This window comes from Anoplophora glabripennis, unplaced genomic scaffold (genome assembly GCF_000390285.2).
Source record: "Anoplophora glabripennis isolate ALB-LARVAE unplaced genomic scaffold, Agla_2.0 scaffold11, whole genome shotgun sequence".
NCBI classification, from domain to species: domain Eukaryota; kingdom Metazoa; phylum Arthropoda; class Insecta; order Coleoptera; family Cerambycidae; genus Anoplophora; species Anoplophora glabripennis.
The window spans coordinates 1,574,160-1,597,316 of NW_019416496.1; the positions used below are offsets into that span (position 1 = coordinate 1,574,160).

General features: G+C 32.9%; 1 protein-coding gene across 2 annotated transcripts; it reads right to left on the reverse strand.

Annotated features, from left to right (window-relative positions):
• Window positions 1-1,397: 1,397 nt before the first annotated feature.
• On the reverse strand, window positions 1,398-20,156 carry LOC108908201 (uncharacterized oxidoreductase YjmC). Of its 2 annotated transcripts, none has more exons than XM_018712143.2 (9): window positions 20,039-20,156; window positions 13,688-13,829; window positions 9,439-9,615; window positions 9,180-9,368; window positions 7,381-7,496; window positions 7,049-7,147; window positions 2,477-2,672; window positions 2,252-2,406; window positions 1,398-1,820 (listed from the first exon to the last, which is right to left on the reverse strand). In XM_018712143.2, the coding sequence occupies exons 2-9, from the start codon at window positions 13,818-13,820 to the stop codon at window positions 1,647-1,649; spliced, it is 1,239 nt and encodes a 412-aa protein (XP_018567659.1). In that variant the 5' UTR covers window positions 13,821-13,829; window positions 20,039-20,156; the 3' UTR covers window positions 1,398-1,646. The 2 variants fall into 2 exon arrangements, with proteins under 2 accessions (XP_018567659.1, XP_018567668.1); XM_018712152.1 differs by lacking the exon at window positions 20,039-20,156 and adding an exon at window positions 18,110-18,124.
• Window positions 20,157-23,157: the final 3,001 nt, after the last annotated feature.

The window sequence follows — 23,157 nt, forward strand, 5'->3', positions numbered from 1 at the left end:
AATATCAAATGCTTTCTGCAATAAGAATGTAAAAAAACTCTGGAAAAAAAATGTTTTTCATTTTTTTTTAAATTCAATCGAATGAAACAAAAAAACGACTTGATGGATCGAATTGAACCTCTGTAGGGCTTTTAGGGGTACAATGACCTGTAAAAGACACACTTAACATTAGTCATTTTCCCAATATTCTCAATGTGGCACGTGATTTTCTAGAGGGCCCCTAAAAGTCCTATTTTTTACGATTTTTCAGTCATGTTAAGGATAAAAAATTTTTTTTTCTAAAAAACCGTGCCAGGACCTTGTAGATAATTCATTCAAGTTTCAGAAACCCACCGTCGATTTTCTGTGCAACCATTGGTTTTTGACATATCGATGAACAAAGAGAAAATGATCCATTTTCATTCAAAGTCCGATAGCTCAGCGAGAAATGGTCGTATCGGGACCAAAAAATAAAGAAATTGAAGCTAAATGAAGAACCTATCTAATCCATAAGGTGGTTAAGTTGGAAAAATTTTTTTCAAGTCCGTACACCAAAAATAAGATCGAAAAAAATTTCGAAAAATTCTTTAAGATTGCGCGATACGTGTTACTTGAAAATTTTTATTTTTCCAAGATCCAAAAATTAGAAACTTTAAGCTTCAAATTGCTTTTTTTTTATTCCAATACGACCATTTTTATCAAAGATACAGCCATTTGAAAAACCGCCGAAAATTTAGATTTTTTTTGATCCCTTATTTTTTTCCACTAGTTTAGTTTCACTAACAGCTCTCACTGAATTTCTGCTAGTCCATTGACTTTATTGGCTCTAGCAGCAACTATTGCTGGAATATTATCCATTCTGCCTTTTCAATATGTCTCCTCAGAATCAATCATCAAACTATCAAAATCAACAAATTTGCGGGTACCATAGATACATCTTGGTACATCGTTTGTATATTCAAAAAGTGCTTTCATTATCATTTACATTTAATTATTAAATTTAAAATAAATATAAACTCAGATGTCTAAGTAAAAAATAAAACGTTGTATGCACCACGGGAGATACTAGGATAATTATGCCCTTAGGCGACTTGCTAACCTATACTATTTTTCGTATTTCCATTACAGTTAACAACAGAACAAGTATATCACAATATATACTAATTGCACTAGTTTGGTATTAATATTTAATACAAAATGAACCGCAAAACCAAGAAAAAAACGTTAAAATAACGCCAGAAACTAAATAAGGTTACGTAATGGCGCGATACAGATTTCCTCTGTGGTTGTGGTGTATTCGCCAACGAAACGACTTCAACTGGCGTCACAGAGAATCCCATGACCTTTCCATACGCGTGGTATTGGTTTACCATAGTAAAATTATAACACGATGGGTTGTGGATAAAAATTGCTACTGCTTCAAGTTGTTGCATTTATTGTCGATGATTTAAAACATTGTGCCTCCAGAAAATATAAATAGAGAATCATACGTGTAAATTTGTGTGTAAATCAACAAGAATAATTTAAATATCCTGTAAATATTATATATTTACCAGGTATTAATTAATAACAATAACAATTGAGCTAGGTGACTAAATTTTTTATCACATAGTGGAACGTTTCGTATTTTTAAAATACTTTTTGTGATCTGGCAAGGAACATTATCATTAGAGAATAAATGGATTCTTGGAAACCATCGGGGTGACTTTGAGTTCTTCGGCTAGTTTTGCGTTGGTGTCGTGCTGGTTTTGTACATACAGAAATCCTCCATCTTTCTTCACTTTTTCCATGTGTATTTTTTCTGGATCTCCGTGTACTAGAACTGGTTTGTTGGGATCAAACTGAAAAAAAGTGCGAGGTCATTTTTTTCAAAATTCAACAGGATCTTAGCACACATGCTACCAGATAATCTTAAAGTTGTTTCAGTTATCAGTTAGACGTCGTTTTGGGTTGAAATTAAAGAATATATTTTTGTAATTGCAAAATCAACAAAATAATTATCTTCAAATTTCTATATGGCCCTAAATTAGCACGTAAAATATCAGCCCGATGTGTAACTTCCGTAATGTGCCGTTATTGTAATCAAACTCCTTTGTAAATAAAAAATGTTACGCTACTGGTGTAGATTTCATATAGAAAGGAAAGAAATGTTTGAAAGCATTTTGTCTGTCTTTATTAGGCCTTCCGAATACGTGGTTATAATTAATGACACTATGACTTAGTCACCCTGTATGTTAAATATTACTAAACGAGCTCATTCTTTAGTACTTACTGGTTCCATGTTTCTTAGGTAATCCATCAAGTCGGACATTCTATCCTCGAAACCATCAGCAAAGGCCTTCGGGTTAATAGCGATGAAAGCTTGTCCAAGATCTGCCACCTCACTATGGGCACCCCACTTTCTAACAAACGGGCCGTATTTTGCTCCTGAAACATCAATAAAGTCAAATTTAATCAATGGTTTCTCTTTTTAATACCCTTATTTGTAAAAAATTACCTGACAAAATCCCGCAGAATATTTCCACCAACATCCCCAGTCCATAACCCTTGTAACCGGAGTTTATTTCCGTCCCTCCAACGGGCATAAGTTTGGCCGCTTTGTAGGCCACGTCGGGATCTGTCTCCACTTTCCCCTCGTGGTTTAGGGCCCATCCTTCTGGGATCGGCGTGCCTTTCCTCCTTGCCAGTTCTATCTGATCGAAAATATGTCTTAGAATGATATTTAGCGATCATCGAATTAAGGTCACTGCATAAGGTTAAATTCCTAAAGGAAAACAGCTTACGTTTCCCAAAAATAAAAGTAAAAGTAACTGCAAAACTTCCTTGGATACATTTTCATTATGTTTTCCCTTAAAATATTTCGCCAGAGGAGGACTTTGTTTTCAAATTTCCATCAACAATAGTTATTTATGATATGGCGCCATACAAAATTTTATCCAACGCTTTCATAGAATTTCGTTTTATTAATAAAATAAAAGTAACTTAAAATTTCAAGTTGTCAATGTTAGAAAAAGTAATTTAACTAAATGAATGTATTTTTAAATATGTATTACAAAGGATGTGAGTATCAACCTAAATTGTGTCTGTAACCAAGGGTTGTTAGTAAACAAACAATATTTTTTGAGTTGAAATCACACTGAAATCCTAAAATCAAGACTGAAGAAATGGAAAATGTGGAAATTCCATCTGAAATGTTAGAAAAAGCTAATGCGGCTATTGCAGGCATCATTCCGGAGAAATCAAAATCTATATACAACAAAGAACTGAAGGAATTTCGAGAATGGAAAATCAAAGAAGGGCTGAAAGTCGTAAATGAAGATGACTTGCTGGATTATTTTTTCAATTTAAGTGAGAAATTAGCTCCACCCACATTGTGGACTAAATATTCCATGTTGAAGTCAACTTTGAGTGTTTACAAGAACATTGAAATTTCTATATTCGCAAGACTAGTGGCATTTCTAAAGTCTAAGTACAAACATTTTCAACCAAAAAAATCCGAGGTCTTAGAAAGAAGATTATCTTATGAATAATGTAGGTTCTACTATAGTTTAACTGTTACATTGATTAAATTTGTTGTTTTTAGTTGGCGTTGATATTAGGAGTTTTTGGCGCTTGCCATTGCAAGGAATTGACCCATCTAACCATAGACAATATAGAGGACAAAGGGCAGTATATCCACATCATGATTTCAAATACTAAAACGAAGAAACCAAGAAGCTTCGCTGTGTTAAATGAAGGATTTTGTGTTAACCCAATTGAATTAATTAGAAAATATTCTAAGCTAAGGCCCCAAAATGTGCAGCATAAAAGGTTCTTTTGCAATTTTCAAAAGGGAATGTGTTGGTATTAATAAGCTATCAAAAATACCTAATGTTGTTGTGCGATTTTTGAGCTTGACAGATTCTAATTTATACAGGGTGATTCAGTCATAATGTAATTAATTTTAACCACGTATTCGGAAGGCTTAATAGAGACAGAAAATTGGAAAAAAAAATGTACTCGACTTTTAAAAATGAAGGAAATCAACCTATAACTCCCGCTGAGAGGGCGGCCCTGCCAGATGCCCGGATGCTCAGAAAATTTTGTAACGTAATGTCACGAACAAATCGTCAGCTGAAGCGAACAGCGTTGCCAAGTTCACATCATAATCTGTGGTTCACATTTAATTAATCCGCTTTAGTATACGGATACATATGTACGAAACCAATAAAATGCAAGTAAATAAAGGATCATGCTGCATTTTATTATAACTATTTTTAATAATTGTATTAACTTGCAAAATGTTTTAACAAGCCTGACTTCTCGAAGTCAACTATCGTTAAAAGAAAATAAATAAAGCAGAGGTTTGTAGGCACACTGTAAATTATCAAATAAAAAAAAGTCGGCACACTAAATACCCGAATATATAAAATACACTACATACGGCTACAAAACCATTACTTACCTAATAATTTAAAGCGCTTATTCAAATCTACCACCCTCCATATTTCCCGCATTTTTCCCGCAAAGGAGTTAACATAACACATTTTCAAAAAGTTCAAGCTTTAGAAGCAGCTGATTCCCCCAATCGTCTTGAATTTTGCAGTTGGTTCCTAAGTGCAGCAGAACTTTATTAACAAAGTGCTCTGGACGGATCAATGCTGTTTTACTCGTGCTGGCATTTTAATAAGTATTGCTTTCTCAAAAACAATAAGTGGCTACCTAGGTTACACCAAAGTTTAGATTTACACTAAAGTTTGCATTTATTATGTAAACTTTGGTTATACGCAACTGCATATTCAATAATAAATTGAAATACTAAAACTGTGTATTATTTAACATAATAAATTATAAAACGTGAAAACGTTAATAATATTAAAAATGATAAATTGTAATAACCGTACATTCGAAAACAATCATCCCTATTCATTACATTCAATTTGATGACACGATTTTCCTTTGATAAAAGACCGACAACTTTTTGCTCTACTTTGCATGGAATACGATCCTACTACAGTTCGTATTAGTCTAGGAGCCAGATCAGGTTCCGTGTACTAGCTATAAAAATAAACTTTTTACAGCCATTTAATTTGTTGATAACAATTAAACTGACCACTTTCAGGCTTTGCGACCAAGTTTTTTGGATTCAGGAGGTCTAAATATTTTAGAATATGTTGTTTGCAGCCGTAGCACTCTGGTTGGCAACGGAACCCTGTCTGGCTCCTAGACTAAAGTGCACGTGTAAATTAGAAGGTTATTGACCTCGACACAGGTTAGCCTAAGTCAGAAACACGTACCGACTTGTTTATTTGTCTCCGTCCGATTCTATTTTTATCTTCTATTACTTACAGTCAATATTTAAATACCACAAACATTTCACCCTCTCTTTATAATTTATCTAGTAAGTGTTGTTTTTTTGTGTCATTATTTCTGTTATGAAATTGAAATGGTTATGAAATGAAATTTAAATTATTTAAACTCTCGGGGCTCTGTAACTTCAATATTAAATTTTATTTAAAGTGAAACAGAGCTAATTTCTTTGCAGTCATAATAGTCACATTTGGTCAGATGAAAACCCGCACACTACTCGTCGGTTTAGCTTTCAGAGGAGATTCGGTGTCAATGTATGGGCAGGAGTATATGGCGATCGTTTAATTGGGTCGCATTTTCTACCTGAACATCTGAATGGGCCGCGTTACTTTCAATTTTTAGTAGGCTTACAGCAAATTAAAAAATTATCACTTTGATGTTAATAAAAAATGATTTTTGTCAAGACATGCTCAGACCCCCTCGAGGTTCTTGCTGGGCAACAATAACAATTTAATGTTGATTGCATAATTATAAAAAATAATTTATAGCATTTTAAATTATTATTTGCTGACGTGAGCAAACCGTTTATTTATTGTCTTTATATGAGCGAAAATATAAAAATATGGCAAAATTGCATCTAGGGCGCTTTGTTCATATCGTAGTCGGCTGACGTCAGCCGGTCAGTAACAGCCTGAAAAGGGGGTTAAATAATGATTTGAAAATATTTTTTTTTAGCTTAAATTGCATTTAATTTTTTTTTAATCACGCCATCGCATTATACTCATTTTTCTCTATCTGCTCTTAAAATTAATGACATTATGACTGAATCACCCTGTATACAGGGCATGGCTTGCGTCGCGCATCTGCAACTCTCTTGGCCAATGCTGGAGGGGATATTACAACACTCAAACGCCACGGTGGTGGATGGAAGTCATCTACAGTGGTAGAAGGTTATATAGAAGAGTAAATTTCCAGCAAAATTGATATTACTAGAAAGATACAAGGAGTGTAAACTCCTGAAGAAAGCACAAGCAAAACAACCTATTCTATAAATTTACCACGATCACAAAATGATTCCAATAATCCTTTGGCATCAAATTACGGCTTTGCCGTAAATATTAATGTTAATATCAATAAGTAGGTAGATTGTAAGTTTGTAGCATCTTAGGTTATTTATTGACTTATTAGTGTTTCAAATTGGTTTTCTAATAAAAACTAGAAAAATAAACCAAACATTTGTCTTTTTATGATTTGTGTAAGTCATTAGTGGGTTATAAGTCATAACTTACTAGTGACTTATAGGCCACATTATTCCTTTAAAACCAAAGAAATCATAGTATCTATACAAGTGTTGGATAAAGATCTAAATATTATTCTTCATATCAAAACTATAATTCCAGTGTTAAAATAGTAGGGAGAAAAACTATACATAATTCAACCATAATAAAAAAATAATAGAGTGTCCGTAGCTGGTAAAAGTCCGTCTTTGTCTACAAGGGCTGAATTGCTGACTAACAATATACATACCTACCTGTTTGATATTTAGATATACCAAGTGAGTGTAAATTTGTATCTGATGTTCTAAATTCGATAATTATTGGAACCCCTTAAAATGATACGCCCATGGAACGCTTTACCCCTCGCACGATCTAAACATTTAGAATGAGTCGCCGCCTACTATTTTGCACCTGAAGTTACTTATCAAGACATTCCAGATTTAAAAAACTGGAGATGGAAGTTTACAACCGTATAGAACGTTAAAAGGACTGGGGCAAATTACCTTTCCAACGGCGACAGCTGTCGTAGCCATGTCCAGGACGAAGCTGTCCCCATTTAGAGCCGGAGCGCCAAGGGACAGCGGGTTGGTTCCCAGCGCGGCCTGAAATCGCAATTATCTGTAAGTGAAGTGTGACAGCGGGTATTGAGGCATTTGGGAAGCAGGTACAATAAAACAATCGTACGTCCTACCGGTTGAGTTACAGATCTAAGAATACACACACGAACAAACACAATATGCATTGGTACAGCTTGTAACTCCTGCAGTTGTGATACAACAAATCTCAAGGTCGAGTTAAGCTGCCTAGAAATCACTGATCTTTCGCCAGGACTTACCTGCGTTGCTCTAGTTGGGGCCATAAATGGAGAAGTGTTGGTGAAACTCATCCCTAACAAACCATGGTTTATCGCCTGGATAGAATATATTCCGGCTATTCCATAATGGTTGGATCCTTGAATACAAAACGAGATTAAAGTTTGGGGACAGCTGCAAATGCTTAAATTAGCCCTGGAAATTTTTTCTCCGACTCGAGATAATTATACAGGGTGCATCTTAAGTAGAGGTAAAAAATCCAGGGGCGTATTCTATGGCCAAAAATAAGGGTTTTTTGTTATATAATTATGGGGCCTTAGGACAGCCATTGTCCAGTTGCAGCGTGTCAAAAATTAAAAAAAAAAATCAGTTCTTAATTTTTAATTTCTAAACCGCTTGAGATAATTTAAACAAATTCGGTGTGCATATTTAGTATAACAGCAGGTATGAAACAGAAAATTACCAGTTTTAGAAACTTACCAGTGGCGGAGGTGTGGATAATGGCGCATATGATGACCTATTTTATTTGTAATGTGATTATACCCACACCTCCGTCACTGGTAAGATTCTAAAGCTGGTTTCATACCTACTGTCATACTAAATATGCACACCGAATTTGGTTGAATTATCTCAAGCGGTTTAGAAATTAAAAATTAAAAACTGATTTTTTTATTAATTCCTGACGCTCTCTAGCTGGACAATGGCTGTCCTAATACCCCACATTTTATAACAAAAACCCCTTATTTTTGGCTTCTACTTAAGAAACACCCTGTATACTTAAACGTGTAATTCTACACAATGTATCATGTATGTTCAATGCCTTTACAGTTTTTGTGTAAAAGAAACCATTGCAAATGGGTAAGTAACAAAAACCCATCTTCACAATTTTTATCAGTGTATATTGAAGTGCTGAGACTTTATAACGCAACAGTCGACGTACGACGTAAAGTCGGTATACAAGTCGGTATGGTAAACGGAATTATCTTTAAAGGTAGTTTATAGAAAAGCGCGACCTAAAGGGGCTGGAAACGATTCAGAATTATCAAATTAACGATAGCAGTCGTTAGCGAAGCTCGAACGATAATCCATCTAACACCTGGTAGTGACAAATGGATCGTACCCAACGTTTGTTATAAATGGGTTTCGATTAGTTATTTAACGCCTCTACGGCGCTGCAGAATTTATGATTTTNCCCTATTCTTTATTATTTTAATTTAAACAATAAAAATATATATAACGAACGTTCGCCAGTTGACTTTATTGATGCCCGAGCGCCTTAGTTCATGTCTACTTGTAATGATGCACATGGTCTAGTTCTGAGTCAATGTTTTCACAACATGCTTATTAAAAAAATTATGCGGATACGCCACGCCTTTCGCGCATTTCGCGGCTCATGAGATATTAAAAGACCTCTAATACGTATGATTATTTGGAGGTAAATCTTTGGGTACTTTAATTACATATTTTTCAAATACGTAATTTGATTAAATGTTAAGTTCCTGATTTAAGACATTCATAATTACTAAAATTCGAGCTAAAATTTAAGCACAGCATTATCTTCGTACTAAAAAATAGATACATTTTATTTTATTTATTTAAAGACTGGAAAACAATTGTCTTGAAATTTACTAAATATTTCACAATAATAGCTGTTTACATTTTTTCCGCAGGACAAGTCTGGCGCGTGTACACGTGGTGCGTATCAGCAGATTAAGCGCTGTTCTCACGTTGTGATGAAACTCCCCAACATTAATACTCGATGTATTTTGAAAACTGTTAATCTTAAGTAAAGGCAGTCAAACTTCTTACGCCTTGTATTTACCATGCGCAACAACCATGGCTATTCCGGCGTCCTTGGCTTTCGCTATAGCTAGGTCCATGCAATACTTCCCCACCACAGCACCAAGTCCATTATTTCCGTTAACTAACGCCGTCGCCACTGTTTCTTTGTCCAAAGTACACGTCGCCTTTGGATCACACACGCCTCCTTGAATATCTCTTATGTACATTTCTGAAAATTAAAAAAATTGGACCAGGAAAACAAGAAAAATAAGATATTAGTTTTTCAATCTTCCATTTACCTAGTCGATTCATTCCATGACTGTAGTGTCCCCTGTAGTCGGCCTCCAAGAGGTTATCGGTAACGGTTTCTGCATGTTCTTGAGGTGTCCCAGCAGCCTTGAAGCAGTCGACCATAAAGCGACGCGCCTCTTCTATTGTTGTAACTAATTGACTAGTTTCGGCCTTTTGACTAGGAGCTGGAAAGATTTCCAATAGTCAGTACCCGAAAAACTTATATTTAAGGAAGGGTGGGTTAAATTTGTGAATTATTAAATCAATTAATTAGCCCCTTAAGCCTACCCTCCTGCGCAGCTGCTTCAAAACTAAACGATTTGCATACACGCCTACTTTTATTTCACATGTTACTTATAAACATTGCAAATGAAGTGTGCTGATAGAATGAGCGATCACAGTTTCGTTATACGATTTAAAGACCTGCATTAATGAAGGAGAATAGAATAAACATTAATCATTGTTTCCTTGAACTGTAATTACGAAAGATGGACGACACGTGTTGCAAACAATTAAAGATCAGTTATTGCAATAATTGTATAATGTTGGTGTTGTCGTTTGTATTTACTTTTTGTTTAATTGCGCAGGCTGATAAATGTGACTGACCTCAACCAGAAACCAGATTATACTTTCCCGATAGTTTTCGACACATTGAAATATCCTAACCTAAAAGTGCGATTAACTCAGTTTTTCGCTATATTTGAGGTTATGAGACATAACAAGGAGGTTTTTCTTCACAAAACTCGTTATATCATCTCAAAGTACCACAGTTCTTTTTCGAATTTTATAACGAGTTTTGTGGAAACAAATTACATCGTGACGTAACCTCAAATATAGCAGAATAGCGTGTTTTTTGCACTTTTAGGTTAGATTATTTCTAAAACCTTCTGGATTGGGATTCGGATTCAGCACACCAACTTTCGAAAAAGTATAGGCCCGTTTCCAGTTTAAAGTTTTATCGGTCTGCGTTATTGACATTTTTTTCAATCCGATTCATTTTATTTTCTAACATATCTTCGAGGTCCCCTCATGTATATTTATATTAAAATCATTACTGCTTTGATAAGATATCAAGGGAAAACAATGGTGTTTAACATTGCTATTTTTACTTTTTCATTAAAATTCGTTTACACAGTATAAGATTTTTATTTTTTAATTCTTTGTGATCTACCAAACTATGCACACTAACAATGTTATAGAAACCTGTTTATGTGGGTACGTGAAGGTTGATTACGGCTACATTTTAAAAATATTTTAAAATATACATTGTCCAGGAAAAGCGTACCATATCAAAGTTATCTATTTTTAAATGGAACACCCTGTATTTTACTACATTTTTGAAAGCACCTTAAAAAAATAGGTGAACTATTAAAGGTTTTGCATACATAGGACTTATTGTTTGTGAGATATTTCAATTTTAGTGAAAATGCAGGCTTAGCGTAGAAATTGAATACATATATACATAATTTTAAGGAAGCAGCTTTGGAGAGTGTATTTTAGATCCTTGAAGTTATACATTATTATATTTGCATCACTTAGTATTGTACAGGATGTTCAAAAAACTGCTGAATGCTTATCTCAACTTTAAACAGCAATCGATACAGACACTTGGAAACATCTTACAAAAAAATTCTATAAAAAAAAAACGAGACGGCGCAAATATCTCCAATACCTTTAGAGATAGGCATAGGGGACCTATAAACAGTTTGAAAGAGTTTTAAATTTCCTAACTTCCAAAGTAAAAATATACTGGGTGTCCCATTTAGAATAACCAAGTTATTGCTGTTTAAAGTTGAGAGAAGTATTCAGCAGTTTTTTGAACACCCTGTAGATTACGTTGTGACGACAAATATAATAGTTTATAACTCCAAGGATCTAAAATACACTTTCCAAGGCTGCTTCCTTAAAATTATTTTTTTATTGCTAATATTACATTTCTACGCTAAGCCTTTATTTTCACTAAAATTGAAATATTTCACAAATAATAAGTCCCAGCTATGCAGAACCTTTAATAAAGTCCACCTATTTTTTTACGGTGGTTTCAAAAATGCATTAAAATACAGGGTGTTCCATTTGAAAATACATAACTTTGATAAGGTACCCTTTTCCTGGTCACCCTGTATATTTTAAAATATTTTTAAAATGTAGCCATGATCAAACCCATCTAAACAGGTTTCTATAACATTTCCCGTTTGGTCCCCAGCCACCGAGGCCCACCCTGTATTATTGAGATCTTCCATTTCGTGTAAAAAATTTCCTTATATCGTTATGATAATCGAATTAAAATTTAGATAGGTGTTAGTATAAGTTGGTTTCCTATAAACACTTGTTACTAGGGAACTGTCATATCTTTAAATTAACGTACATATCTAGAAACAGTAATGTATTATTGTTTTCTACTTCCAAAGTAAATTTGTTGGTTACTTGTTATTAATAATATCCAAAAAAAGTAGACTCGGCATAACAAATAAAGGAGTAGAAAAATTTCCAAATTTTTTTAATGATTTTTGAAAGGCTGTAACTTCATGAATAACAGTCGCATCCAGAAAAAAAAAGAAGCATCTTGAAGCTTGATGATTTTTGATTTTTGAAATCTTGAGATTGAAAAATGCAATTTTGAAAAAATTTAAATTTTGCAAAATTTTTTAGTTTTAGCGCCCTCTGTTTTACAATTTACAATGAATATTTCAAATGTCAAGGAAAAAAAAATTTTAAGTAAAAAAAAAGTTTAAATCGATTTTTTTTAAATTTTGAATTTTTTTATTTCAAATGTCAAGGAAAAAAAAATTTTCTATTAAAAAAAGTTGAAAAATTAGATTTGGTATGAAAATTTTGAATTCTTTTAATATTTCAAACATCAAGGAAACAATTTTTTTTGAAATTAAAAAAAGTTGAAAACTGATTTTGTTTCAAAATTTTGATTTTTTTTAATATTTCAAATGTCAGGGAAATTATTTTTTTTTTAAATTAAAAAGAAGTTGAAAAATTAGTTTTTTTTAATTTTGAATTTTTTTATCATTTCAAATGGCAAGGAAAAAACTTTTTAAATTAAAAATAAAATTGAAAAATTTGAATTTGTTTCAAAATTTTGAATTTTTTTAATATCACGGAAACAATTTTTTTTTTAATTAAAAAGTTGACAAATTTGTTTTTTTTTAATTATGAATTTTTTATTATTTCAAATGGCAAGGAAAAAAAAATTTTATAAATTAAAAAAAATTTAATTTGTTTTTTTTCAAAATTTTGAATTTTATTCTTATATCAAATGTCAAGGAAAAAAATATTGTGATATTAAAAAAAAGATGAAAAATTTTATTTTATTTCAAAATTTTGAATTTTTTTAATATTTCAAATAGCGAATCCGCATAAGAGAGGCGCGGGCAGCTGGCTCATAGCGCATTCTTAACAATTAAAAAACAATGCTTTAGAATAAGCGAGTCCCAAAAACTCTTCAGCATCTTGTAGGGGGATGTTAAAACTTTAATTTAGGTACCTGGCAACATCTAAAATAAAAATTTTTAACCCGGAAATCGGCCGTTGAAAATCGTCATTTTCGCATTTTTAGCAAATTAAATTGTTTATAACTTTGAAACTATCAATTTTAGAGGCATAGTGCATAGGAACTTTTTTGTTTATAATGTGCCAAAAAAACCAAAAACATTTCTTCCGGAGTGATACAACCAATTTTTACAATTTGTTTAAAAAAAGTTAGTTTAAACCAAATTTCCGGCCGGCATCATCTTGATTCATGTGAACATCTCACGAATCTGAATATGCAATTAAATCGAGTCGGAAAATTTCTCCTACGAATGCGAGGTTTTCGCCTTGTCTAATCAGTTATATGCAATGAAATCAACACGGCATTTTTTTATCTCAAATTTCATGTCATTCTATCTCAACATATTTAAAAATAGTGATTGATCGCATATGTTGTTTTTAATAAGATTCGTAAAAAAAGCAATAAAAATATTAAGATAAAAATAATAAAGTTATGATTTGATGTTCTTGCCATCGATAAAAACTATGATATACCTCAGTACAATTGTACAAGAATGCCTAGAACACAGTAATATCCTTCAGGAACCTCTTCACCGCAATTTATTGTTTTAATTTCGCAGCTATCTGTTTTGTTTATTATCTTAGGAACAGTATCAATACATACTGTTATTGTTTTGCACACGATTGAGCGTATATTGTTTAAAAATTATACAAGCGTTACGTAAAAACCTACATCACGTCATAAAACTAATCCTTTACCTGTTCGAGTGCTGCTGGAGGCCATGGTCCTTCGCATGTGCACCACTGCAGCGCGCTTTGTCAAAATCTCGCAAGCATTTAAGCAAAACTGGCAGGATCCGCGCGCAACCATTTTAATAGACGTCGAGGCCATGCTGATAAACTGCAAAATGTTAAATTATTATTATTTTATGCTCGCGGTGATATCACTGACGACTCGTCGGTCGCACGTGAATACCAATGGGAAAATATCGACTGTGTACAGGGTGATCGATGCGAAACAGTCTTGTTTTAAGTGTTTTTAGGCGCTAAATATTTGGAAGTTACGTTCGTGGAAATATGTATAAGTAATATTAATCCATTTTGTATGCGCCATAATATATGGTATAGTTAATTGTACAGGGTGTCCAGAAGTGAATTATACGTAATCCGAAGTTTTGCTTATCTTGTCATGGTCCAAAAAATTTCAAAATGTGAAATTTTTCCTTCGCCTTTAATTTTTGTTTTCGTTAAAAACTGTATTTAATAAAGTTGTTTTTTGGACGCTTTGTATGTTTTATTTACTGCCCATGACTTCCCAAGATAAGCAAAACTTTATATCAAGAATAAGTTTTTCTCAAAAAATTAACAATAAAAAAGTTTATAAGGGTGTGGCACCCCATTCGGGGATACACTGTATAAACATTAAAAATATTTAGCGCTTATTTATTTAAATTATATTTGTGACAGAAATATCCAGTCAAATAAACCGAGTAATTGTATAATGAACTTTTATTGCTTTAACCTGTTTCGAAACAAGGTTTAGTTTTTGTCCAAATTAATTCTCAAAAAAAGTAGATAAGGAAGAAGCAAAAATGATTCAGACTGAAAAACAAAACGAAAAACAAAGAATAATTTTATAAAATTCAATAAAGTTATAGTTCTTGATTATACTGTTGACGTAAAAATGGCAGTGCAACTGAAGCCTCTTTACAGAGAAGTACCCAAACGTTTCCAATTTTTTGAGTCAACGATTTATTTGCCCAAATTAAAAAATAGGTGTTAGACGGACCACCCTGTAAATCGCGGTGAAGGAAACATGGGTTTTTATTCTGTTAGTGCGAAATGTCGTCATATCCATAGAGAATATGAAGATAATGATTAAGTCCAAGGAAAACTATGTGCGAATGTGAAAATTTGCATAACTTTTATTTTACAGAAGCCTCCATTGCGCTAATACAAACACATGTGTTTTGCATAGTGAATAAAACAAAATGATTTATAAATAATAAACAATTAATCACTTCGGTTACTTGATTAATTCCTTTTTGACATATCAAAACAGGTGTCAAGTCAGCTTGCATACTCCAATCCTGTTAACAATGATCAAGCACCTGTCGATGCGAAACTATTGATCGAAACGGAATGCACGGCAATTCATATTGTACAATAATTTAGACAAAAGACTATGTTCACATTATGCTTAAGGTTTCAAGTATTTAAACGATTCATTTTTTAACTTTGCTTTGATTGTAAAACTGAACAATTTATAAGCACTTAGTATCAAATCTATATCAAAATTTATCACTTCTTGTAGAAGAACCAAGAGGTTGACAGTATGTACCAGGTTGGGTCGCTGACGCAGCAACTCGGCATTGAAATATTTGAAAAACTTGTTCCCATATTTATTTAGCCATACCCATATACAGGTCTGGTCGAACTAAACTTGGAGGTGGATAAATGTATACGCCCAGTTGAAGAATGCGAGTGTAGGCAAAGGAAAACAAACACAGCTGCACTGGGCCACTGGGCAATAAACCAGCTGTTGACAAGTGGTTGACAAATAGCCTAGCGGTGCAGTGCAGCAATGCGGAATTTGGTGTGATTCAGGTAATTTTAATTTATTATAGACACCTTCTATTAATCATTCATATTACAATTGTGAAAGGGCGAAATAAAAGGGATATTTTGTTTACTAATATTATTACAACAAGGCATTTTGGAGACCTTTTGAAACGGGACAAAATGAAATTTACCATCAATATAATAAAATTGTTTGAGGACGTAAATAATAATTAAAATATATTGTTGGTCAAATGAACATAAATAGAAATTTTCTACACATTATTATAATTTTTTACCTTTAGCAGAAAACTTTTTTAAGGGCGCCTATGAAAGTCATTAAATTTTATTGCTAGGCGTTTTTTACATGTTCAACTGACTTCGGAAAGACTATAACATCCAATGCCTATTACTGAAGGCACAATATAATATCGACATTTATTTCCTATTAACTTCGTTTAATAGAATCTTTGGTTTCCCAACAAGGTATCGATTTAAAAATTAGATGACTGTTTTCACAGATAATCTATCTAATCAATTGTTTATTTAGTATAATTTTGATCGCATTTGTAGTCTGAGCTAAAAGGGAAGGGACAAAATTTGCAACGCTCACAACCAAGGTCAATTTGAGCTGGTATAAAAAAAGTGTAGGAAGTAACTTGACGAATTTAAATAATATTGATTAATTCGTCCCTCTGGACCAATAGAATCGGATAATCCAGGGGCGTAACAAAATTTATATTACACATTTNTAATTGTATAATGAACTTTTATTGCTTTATCCCGTTTCAAAACAAGGTTTAGTTGTCGACCAAATTAATTCTCAAAAGAAGTAGAGGAGGAAGAAGCAAAAATGGTTCAAAGACTGAAACAAAAACGAAAAACAAAGGATAATTTTATAAAATTCAAGTTATAGTTCTTGATTATATCAAACTCTTGACGTAAAAACTAGTAGTGCAACTGAAGCCTCTTTACAGAGAAGGACTCAAAGGTTTCCAATTTTTTAATCTTTGATTTATTTGCCCAAATTAAAAAAATAAGCGTTACGCGGACCACCCTGTAAATCGCGGTGAAGGAAACATGGGTTTTTATTCTGTTAGTGCGAAATGTCGTCATATCCATACAGAATATGAAGATAATGAGTCCAAGGAAAACGCATGTGAAAATTTGCATAACTTTTACTTTATAGAAGCCTCCTTTACTCTAATACAAACACAAATATATTTTGCATAGTGAATAAAACAAAATGATTAGTATAAATAATAAACAATTAATTACTTCGGTTACTTGATTAATTCCTTTTTGACATATCAGAACAGGTGTAAAGTCAGCTTACCTCCTCCAATCCTGTAAACAATGATCAAGCACCTGTCGATGCAAAACTATTGGTCGAAACGGAATGTATGGTAATTCATATTGTATAATAATTTAGACAAAAGACTATGATCACATGATGATTAAAGTTTCAAATATTTAAACGATTTATTTTAACTTTGCTTTGATTATAAAACTGAACAATTTATAAGCACTTAGTAACACTATATCACATTTTATCACTTCTTGTATAGTCTTTGACAAGTGGTTGACAAATTGCCCAGTAGTGCAGAATTTAGTGAGATTCAGGTAATTTTAATTTCTGTCACCGTCTATTAATCATTCATGTTACAATTGCGAAAGGAAGAAATATAGAGGGATATTTTGTTTACTAATATTATTACAACATGGCACTTTGGAGATCTTTTGAAACGGAACAAAAAGAAAATTTACCATCAATATAATAAAATTGTTTGAGCACATAAATAATTAAAATATATTGTTGTTCAAATGAACATATAATAGAAATTTTCTACATATTATTATAATTGTTTACCTTTAGCAGAAAACTTTTTTAGGGACGCCTATGAAAGTCATTACATTTTATTGCAAGGCGTTTTTTTACTGTTCAACTGACTTCAGAAAGGCTATAACGTCCAATGTCTGTACCATCACTGAAGGCACAATATAATATCGATATTTATTTCCTATTAACTTCGTGCAATAGAATCCTTTGTTTCCCAACAAGGTAGACAAATTGATTTAAAAATTAGATGACTGTTTTCACAGATAATCTATCTAATCAATTGTGTATTTAGTAAAATTTTGATCGCATTTGTAGTCTGAGCTAAAAGGGAAGGGACAAAATTTGCAACGTTCACAACCAAGGTCAATTTGAGCTGGTATAAAAAAAGTGTAGGAAGTAACTTGACGAATTTAAATAATATTGATTAATTCGTCCCTCTGGACCAATAGAATCGGATAATCCAGGGGCGTAACAAAATTTATATTACACATTTTGGTTCGGACAACTTTATTTCCGTTTGCAGTAGGTATTCATTACAAAATTACTATTACAACTTGGAATACTTATTATCAGCAAACAGAATCTTCACCATATGGGAGCGGCAATCATGAAAGTGCAGGATTTAACAAAAATAATTAATTAATTCCCTCCATATCACAGGTATCTCGATTGTTTGGATAAAATTAACCGTGCGAATTTGCCAAAATGTATAATTTGACTTTAGTACTTACAGTTGAGTTTAGGATTAAATTTTTTTTTCATAACACACTAAAAAGATTTACCTTACTATCTCACACCCTTGAACGCACTAGATAGTGCACTTGAACTTGATAAGGTTAAGGTGTTATGACTGATCCCACACGTGTAACCGAAATATTAATTAAATTTCTATTTTCGGCTTCGGTTTCACCAAGGCATGCCAAACATTGTTGGATGGATACACCGGTTTAGATTATATAGTAAATAGGAAATATAAATAAATGGAAGCGAATAATCCTCTGTCGAAGGAGCACAACATTTGTGAGCAACGGATTTTTATAAATCTCTCCCAGTTTCCATTTTAGCCCTTTGCTAGACTTTGTTCCAGCTGTCCAGGTTTTTTTATTTTGCAAGTGTACACAAACCATTATAAGCTATAGCCAGAGGGTGTATTTAAAAAATTTTAGAAAATCAAGTTTGAACTTTTTTAAAATGATCGTGTTATAAAAAATGCCCTGTATAAAATATCGATATTAGCTAATATAGGAGTCTTTGCCTAACATTTGCTCATAACTGTGTCAAATATGTTTGATCCAAGTGTTAGGAGTTGAAAGTTAATACAACTAATGTACGATTTTTTATTCTGGTCCAAATTTTGGTTGGTGTACTTGTACTCCCCATAGTACTAATAAATATCAGGTAGTGTTAAAATTGCAAAAACTCTCTGATGTATAAAAAAACTTACAGAGATTTCCCAAAAATTGGATCCTATTTATTTGCAGTTCTGAGGAATTTCGAAATTTCACTACAGGAAGCTTAGAAAAGCACGTAGTGATATGTTTTAACACAGTGTATATGCCACCGAAACCTAGTTTTCACTTAAAGCTTTGTAGTAGTAGTTGTAGTTTTTTCTACTTTTGTTACAGTTTAAGAGTTCTCTGTAACATCGGCAATACCGCATAGCTGATTTACATTATACGTAAATTATTTAGAAAAATCAGCGATTCTCAACAAGTTTTCTCTTAAAAATCTATCTATCTACTTATCATAATAGTGAATAATTTTAATTCAAAACTTATATGTGTTTAAGTTAGCAGCAAAAATAGTTTTATTCTATTCCTACACGCTTGTGACTGTTTAATGATCAAATTCGGCATTTTCCGGAGCGGGATTACCAGACACTTCCGATAAAAATTACTAGCAAACTTTTATATTAATTGTAATTACGAGTTCTTTGCTCTTTTTTTCTAGAGGCTCCTCATTTCAGTATTTATTTTAGTACAAACGTATTTACTTGGTACGAATAATTCTTAACCTTTTGAATCGAATTGATAAAATTCCACATACGGTTCAAATGTTAAGCGAATAATGTTAGTAAATTTACGAGATACGAATAAAGTCCAAACCGTATACAGGGTGTTAGATCTCGGACACGAAAGTATGTAGGTAATGGTACTTTTATAAATGGATAAATTTTTAAAATTTTTGCTTCTCTTTCAAAAGGTCCACGGGCTTCAATATTTTTTTTGGCAACACCACTTGTCAAGATTAAAAAGTGTATTTCCGACATACGTAGTCGCAACAAATATTCATGATTTTTTCTACTACTTTGGCAAATATTACCCTTTGCAATAAAGATAAGATTGTATAAATAGTTCCAATCAACTTCTTTGGTCATATTTATTAATAGATTTTAGATTTTAATATTAAAAATGCTTCTGGGTGGTGTGAATTTTTTTCTTCAAAATCTTTAGAATGATTGGTGATCGAGAATCGAGATGTAGCCGCTGCTTAGCCGTAACTGATCACGCTATATAATATGCAACACTCGCCAGAAACGACCTTGAGCAGCACGGTTTGTCAATATAAAAGTTACATAATGATACTGATAAGCAAAAAAAACGTAATCATTGGGAAAAACACGACTTCAAACGATAAGTATTTGCTATAGATAAGGATTTCTTAATATGGCGTTAAAATATATAAGACACTTTAAAGAAATATCTACTCACTTTCGGGTCTTTTTTACTGGAGCTGCTAGCTGCCCTCACACTCAAAATATTACCGCGTCAAGCATGTCGCCTTAGCGAATTTATTCGGATATTAACATCAGACTGGCCACTTGATTGATAATAATCAGCTCCATCGCGTAATTTTGCGAATATTTCGCGGGACGGCGAGAGCCCCGTCCGCTCGCGGTACGCAAGCGTCGTACCAATTGATTGGGCCGCTAGGACCGGGCCATGACCTACCATCAGTCTCCCCAAGTTCCTAACCTTAACATTTTTCAATTATGATTTTTTTCGATCGTTTCCGAATCCGTCGCGGTGCCGTGCGCCTTATTCCCATGGATGACGGTCGAGTGCAGCCTTATTTTTAACCCAGGAGATAGGCAACCATGAATGGTATGACGAAAGTCCGTGTAGTTGATTGCCTGACTCGGTGTATCGGTCAGTTAGGCGATTTGCTCTCCGTTTGTTTATTTGCATAGGTGACTAGAGGTGATCCACGCAGTGCCTGGGGGTAATGTTTCAATTGTCACATTAGTTCACGTGTTGCCAGTGGCGTAGCGGTGTAGGCGTGGTGGGGTATAGGCGCACGCTCCTGGTTTTTTTAAGTATTCGGAAACGGTGTTTTTTATGGTTTTTACATACGTTTAGAGGGTATTAAGCCAAAGTAAATGTAAAGCAATGTGCACCACTTAATGAGAAACACCTGTGGATGTATTTTAGTAAAAAATTAAAATATTTACGAAGTAGAAGGTATGTAAAAATAAAGTTATTTTCTTATTACTCAAATAAAAAAAGCAGCAGCAGCTAATAGATGAGGTTCCCAATAGGCATATCTCTTATTTGTTTATTTACTTGTTTGAAATTAAGCCTACAGTTTTTTTTTCGGAAATTTTAGAACTCTGGAATGTATTTAAAAAAAATGCAAGTTTAACAATCCTAGACATATGACGTCACTTGCCTTGAACGCAACTACCAATACAACCAGTGAACATAACCTACCTCAAGATCGCTAAAGAAGTAGGTTGCCTATACATTCTGACTTTGAATCGTCCAATGGCATTACAGCATTTCTCAGGCGAGACACGTCATCGGTATATTAATTTGATTTCATCATGTCACCCATGAATTATTATTGAACCAAATCACGTCAAGTGGACCCCCCATTTTATACTTGATCATGGAATTTGAGTTCATATATTTTAATCAAAATCAATACCAATCATATCTTAAAACCGTTTTCCAAAATTTTCATTTTAACAACATTTTTTTTTGCAATAAACGTTTTCAAAAATTAATTGTGTACAAACCAAAATTTATTATATATTATGTAATTATATTTTAATAAAAANATTTAAATAAACAAATGTAAATTTTATTAACTTCTCAGTCAAACAATAAAGTTTTTTTTTAGTTACATGCCTCATACATTTAAATTTAATATTCCGTAAGAAAATTTGAATGCTCAGTATTAGTTTAAACAATATACATTTTTAAATCGCAGAACGATGAGGGTTGTCCGTAGACATTTGAGTTGGCTTGAACTCCAGGCAGCAACCATTAAAAAAAAACTTTTTTATAATGTATGGCTTATACAGGGTGTCCGCAAATTTCACAGACAACGTTTGACTGCATATTCACGACGATAATAAATACGATCTACGAAAAAAAAGTTAAATAAAAACTTTTTGGTTTTTGAGTTAATGTTGTCACAAATAAAACTAATTTAATTAATAACTTCATAATCCTTTTACCGATCGCGTTAAAATTTGGCACAATTATTTGGACTATAATGGCGTATTATTTCTTAAAGATTTAGTCAAATCGATATACTGGGTGATAGTTTTCTCTAGTTACCTCTCCCTTTTAGCGGTCAAATCTTTTACAGTCGTCGTATTTTTTTAAAACGGGCCACAACATTGAAATGGTCGTTTTATTTAAAAAAAATAGTGTCTCTTGAGAAACTCGCCTACAGAAAGCCATTCTTGAGAAAAATGGCATTATGTGCAGGTCTGTATGTTTCGGTTTGCGTAGCAATGTCACGGATTTAAAACTTTGAGTTCAGTACGCGATGAAAACAAGATATTGATTGCTGTGGCTATCAAGTAATGTGATTATTGTGGTGTTTCTTTAGGATTCTCATCACTCCACACATTCAAATTATGAAAATTTACAACTCCGTTCCTTGTAAAACAAGATTCGTCGATACAAAACAATTTTTTAATCAAATTATTATCTTCTGCGAAGTCATTCACCAACGGCGAAATTGTAAACGTGCGTCTAAATTTTCAAGTTCTTGAGCAGAAGTTAAATGAAATGGCCGAAGAAATTGCTTTTTTAAACCTAAACACTTTTTGGTTTGATTCTAAAAAAAAAAATTGCCAGAACTTGACAACACGTGTGTGCATAAGCACAATTAATTAGCAGTGTAGTTAATATACCTAATCCAATTTTAAATATATAGATCTACCCTTATAATGTAAAAATTCTGGTAAATAACGAAGCAGATACAATAAACTTCCCATACCTCTCCAAGCTACAAAACACTTATTTTAAAAATTCTGCATCTTCTGTAAATTTTAGTAGCGTGCGTCAAGATGCATAAAATTAAAAAAAAAACTATTTTTCTAATAATTGTTACACTAATTATCACAAATAATAACTAGTACAAGACAAAATCAATTATTGTTTTTCACTTTGGCACAATATTCTCTTTTTAATCTTCAAACTCTCCTACTCCGACTCAATCTAATGGTATATACTTGTGCCAGGAATTTTTTATAGTCGTATGTATAGCTGTCTCATTGGGGCTTTCGACTCAAAAAGTTCACTTTCTGCTAGCGTTTGTCCCTTTTGTGTGGCTGGACAATAACAATGGTCGACATTGACGTTATTCGATTTATAATACCAATAACGTCATCTCATCAGTTCTGTGTTTAATTTAAGAAATTCGTGGTTCTGTGCGAAAGTGTAGCGAAGGGAATGCAGTTTGTGGGCAACCTCCTAGTTTAGTAATCTTCGTACTAAGTTTGAAGTTTGACAAAATGTTATCGATAATTTTGTGTATGTTATTTACGAACTTGGGGATTTAGTTTCTTTTGATATCTAATTCCGGTGAATGT

What these genes read in the sequence shown, in the direction of transcription:
- LOC108908201 (XM_018712143.2), bottom strand. Translation starts at nt 13,820, where the DNA reads ATGGCCTCGACGTCTATTAAAATGGTTGCGCGCGGATCCTGCCAGTTT. An exon ending in AGCCATGGTTGTTGCGCATG is followed by an intron (nt 7,497 to 9,179) that starts GTAAATACAAGG and finishes TTTGTATTCAAG; the next exon opens with GATCCAACCATTATGGAATA. An exon ending in ACCTAAGAAACATGGAACCA is followed by an intron (nt 1,821 to 2,251) that starts GTAAGTACTAAA and finishes ACTTTTTTTCAG; the next exon opens with TTTGATCCCAACAAACCAGT.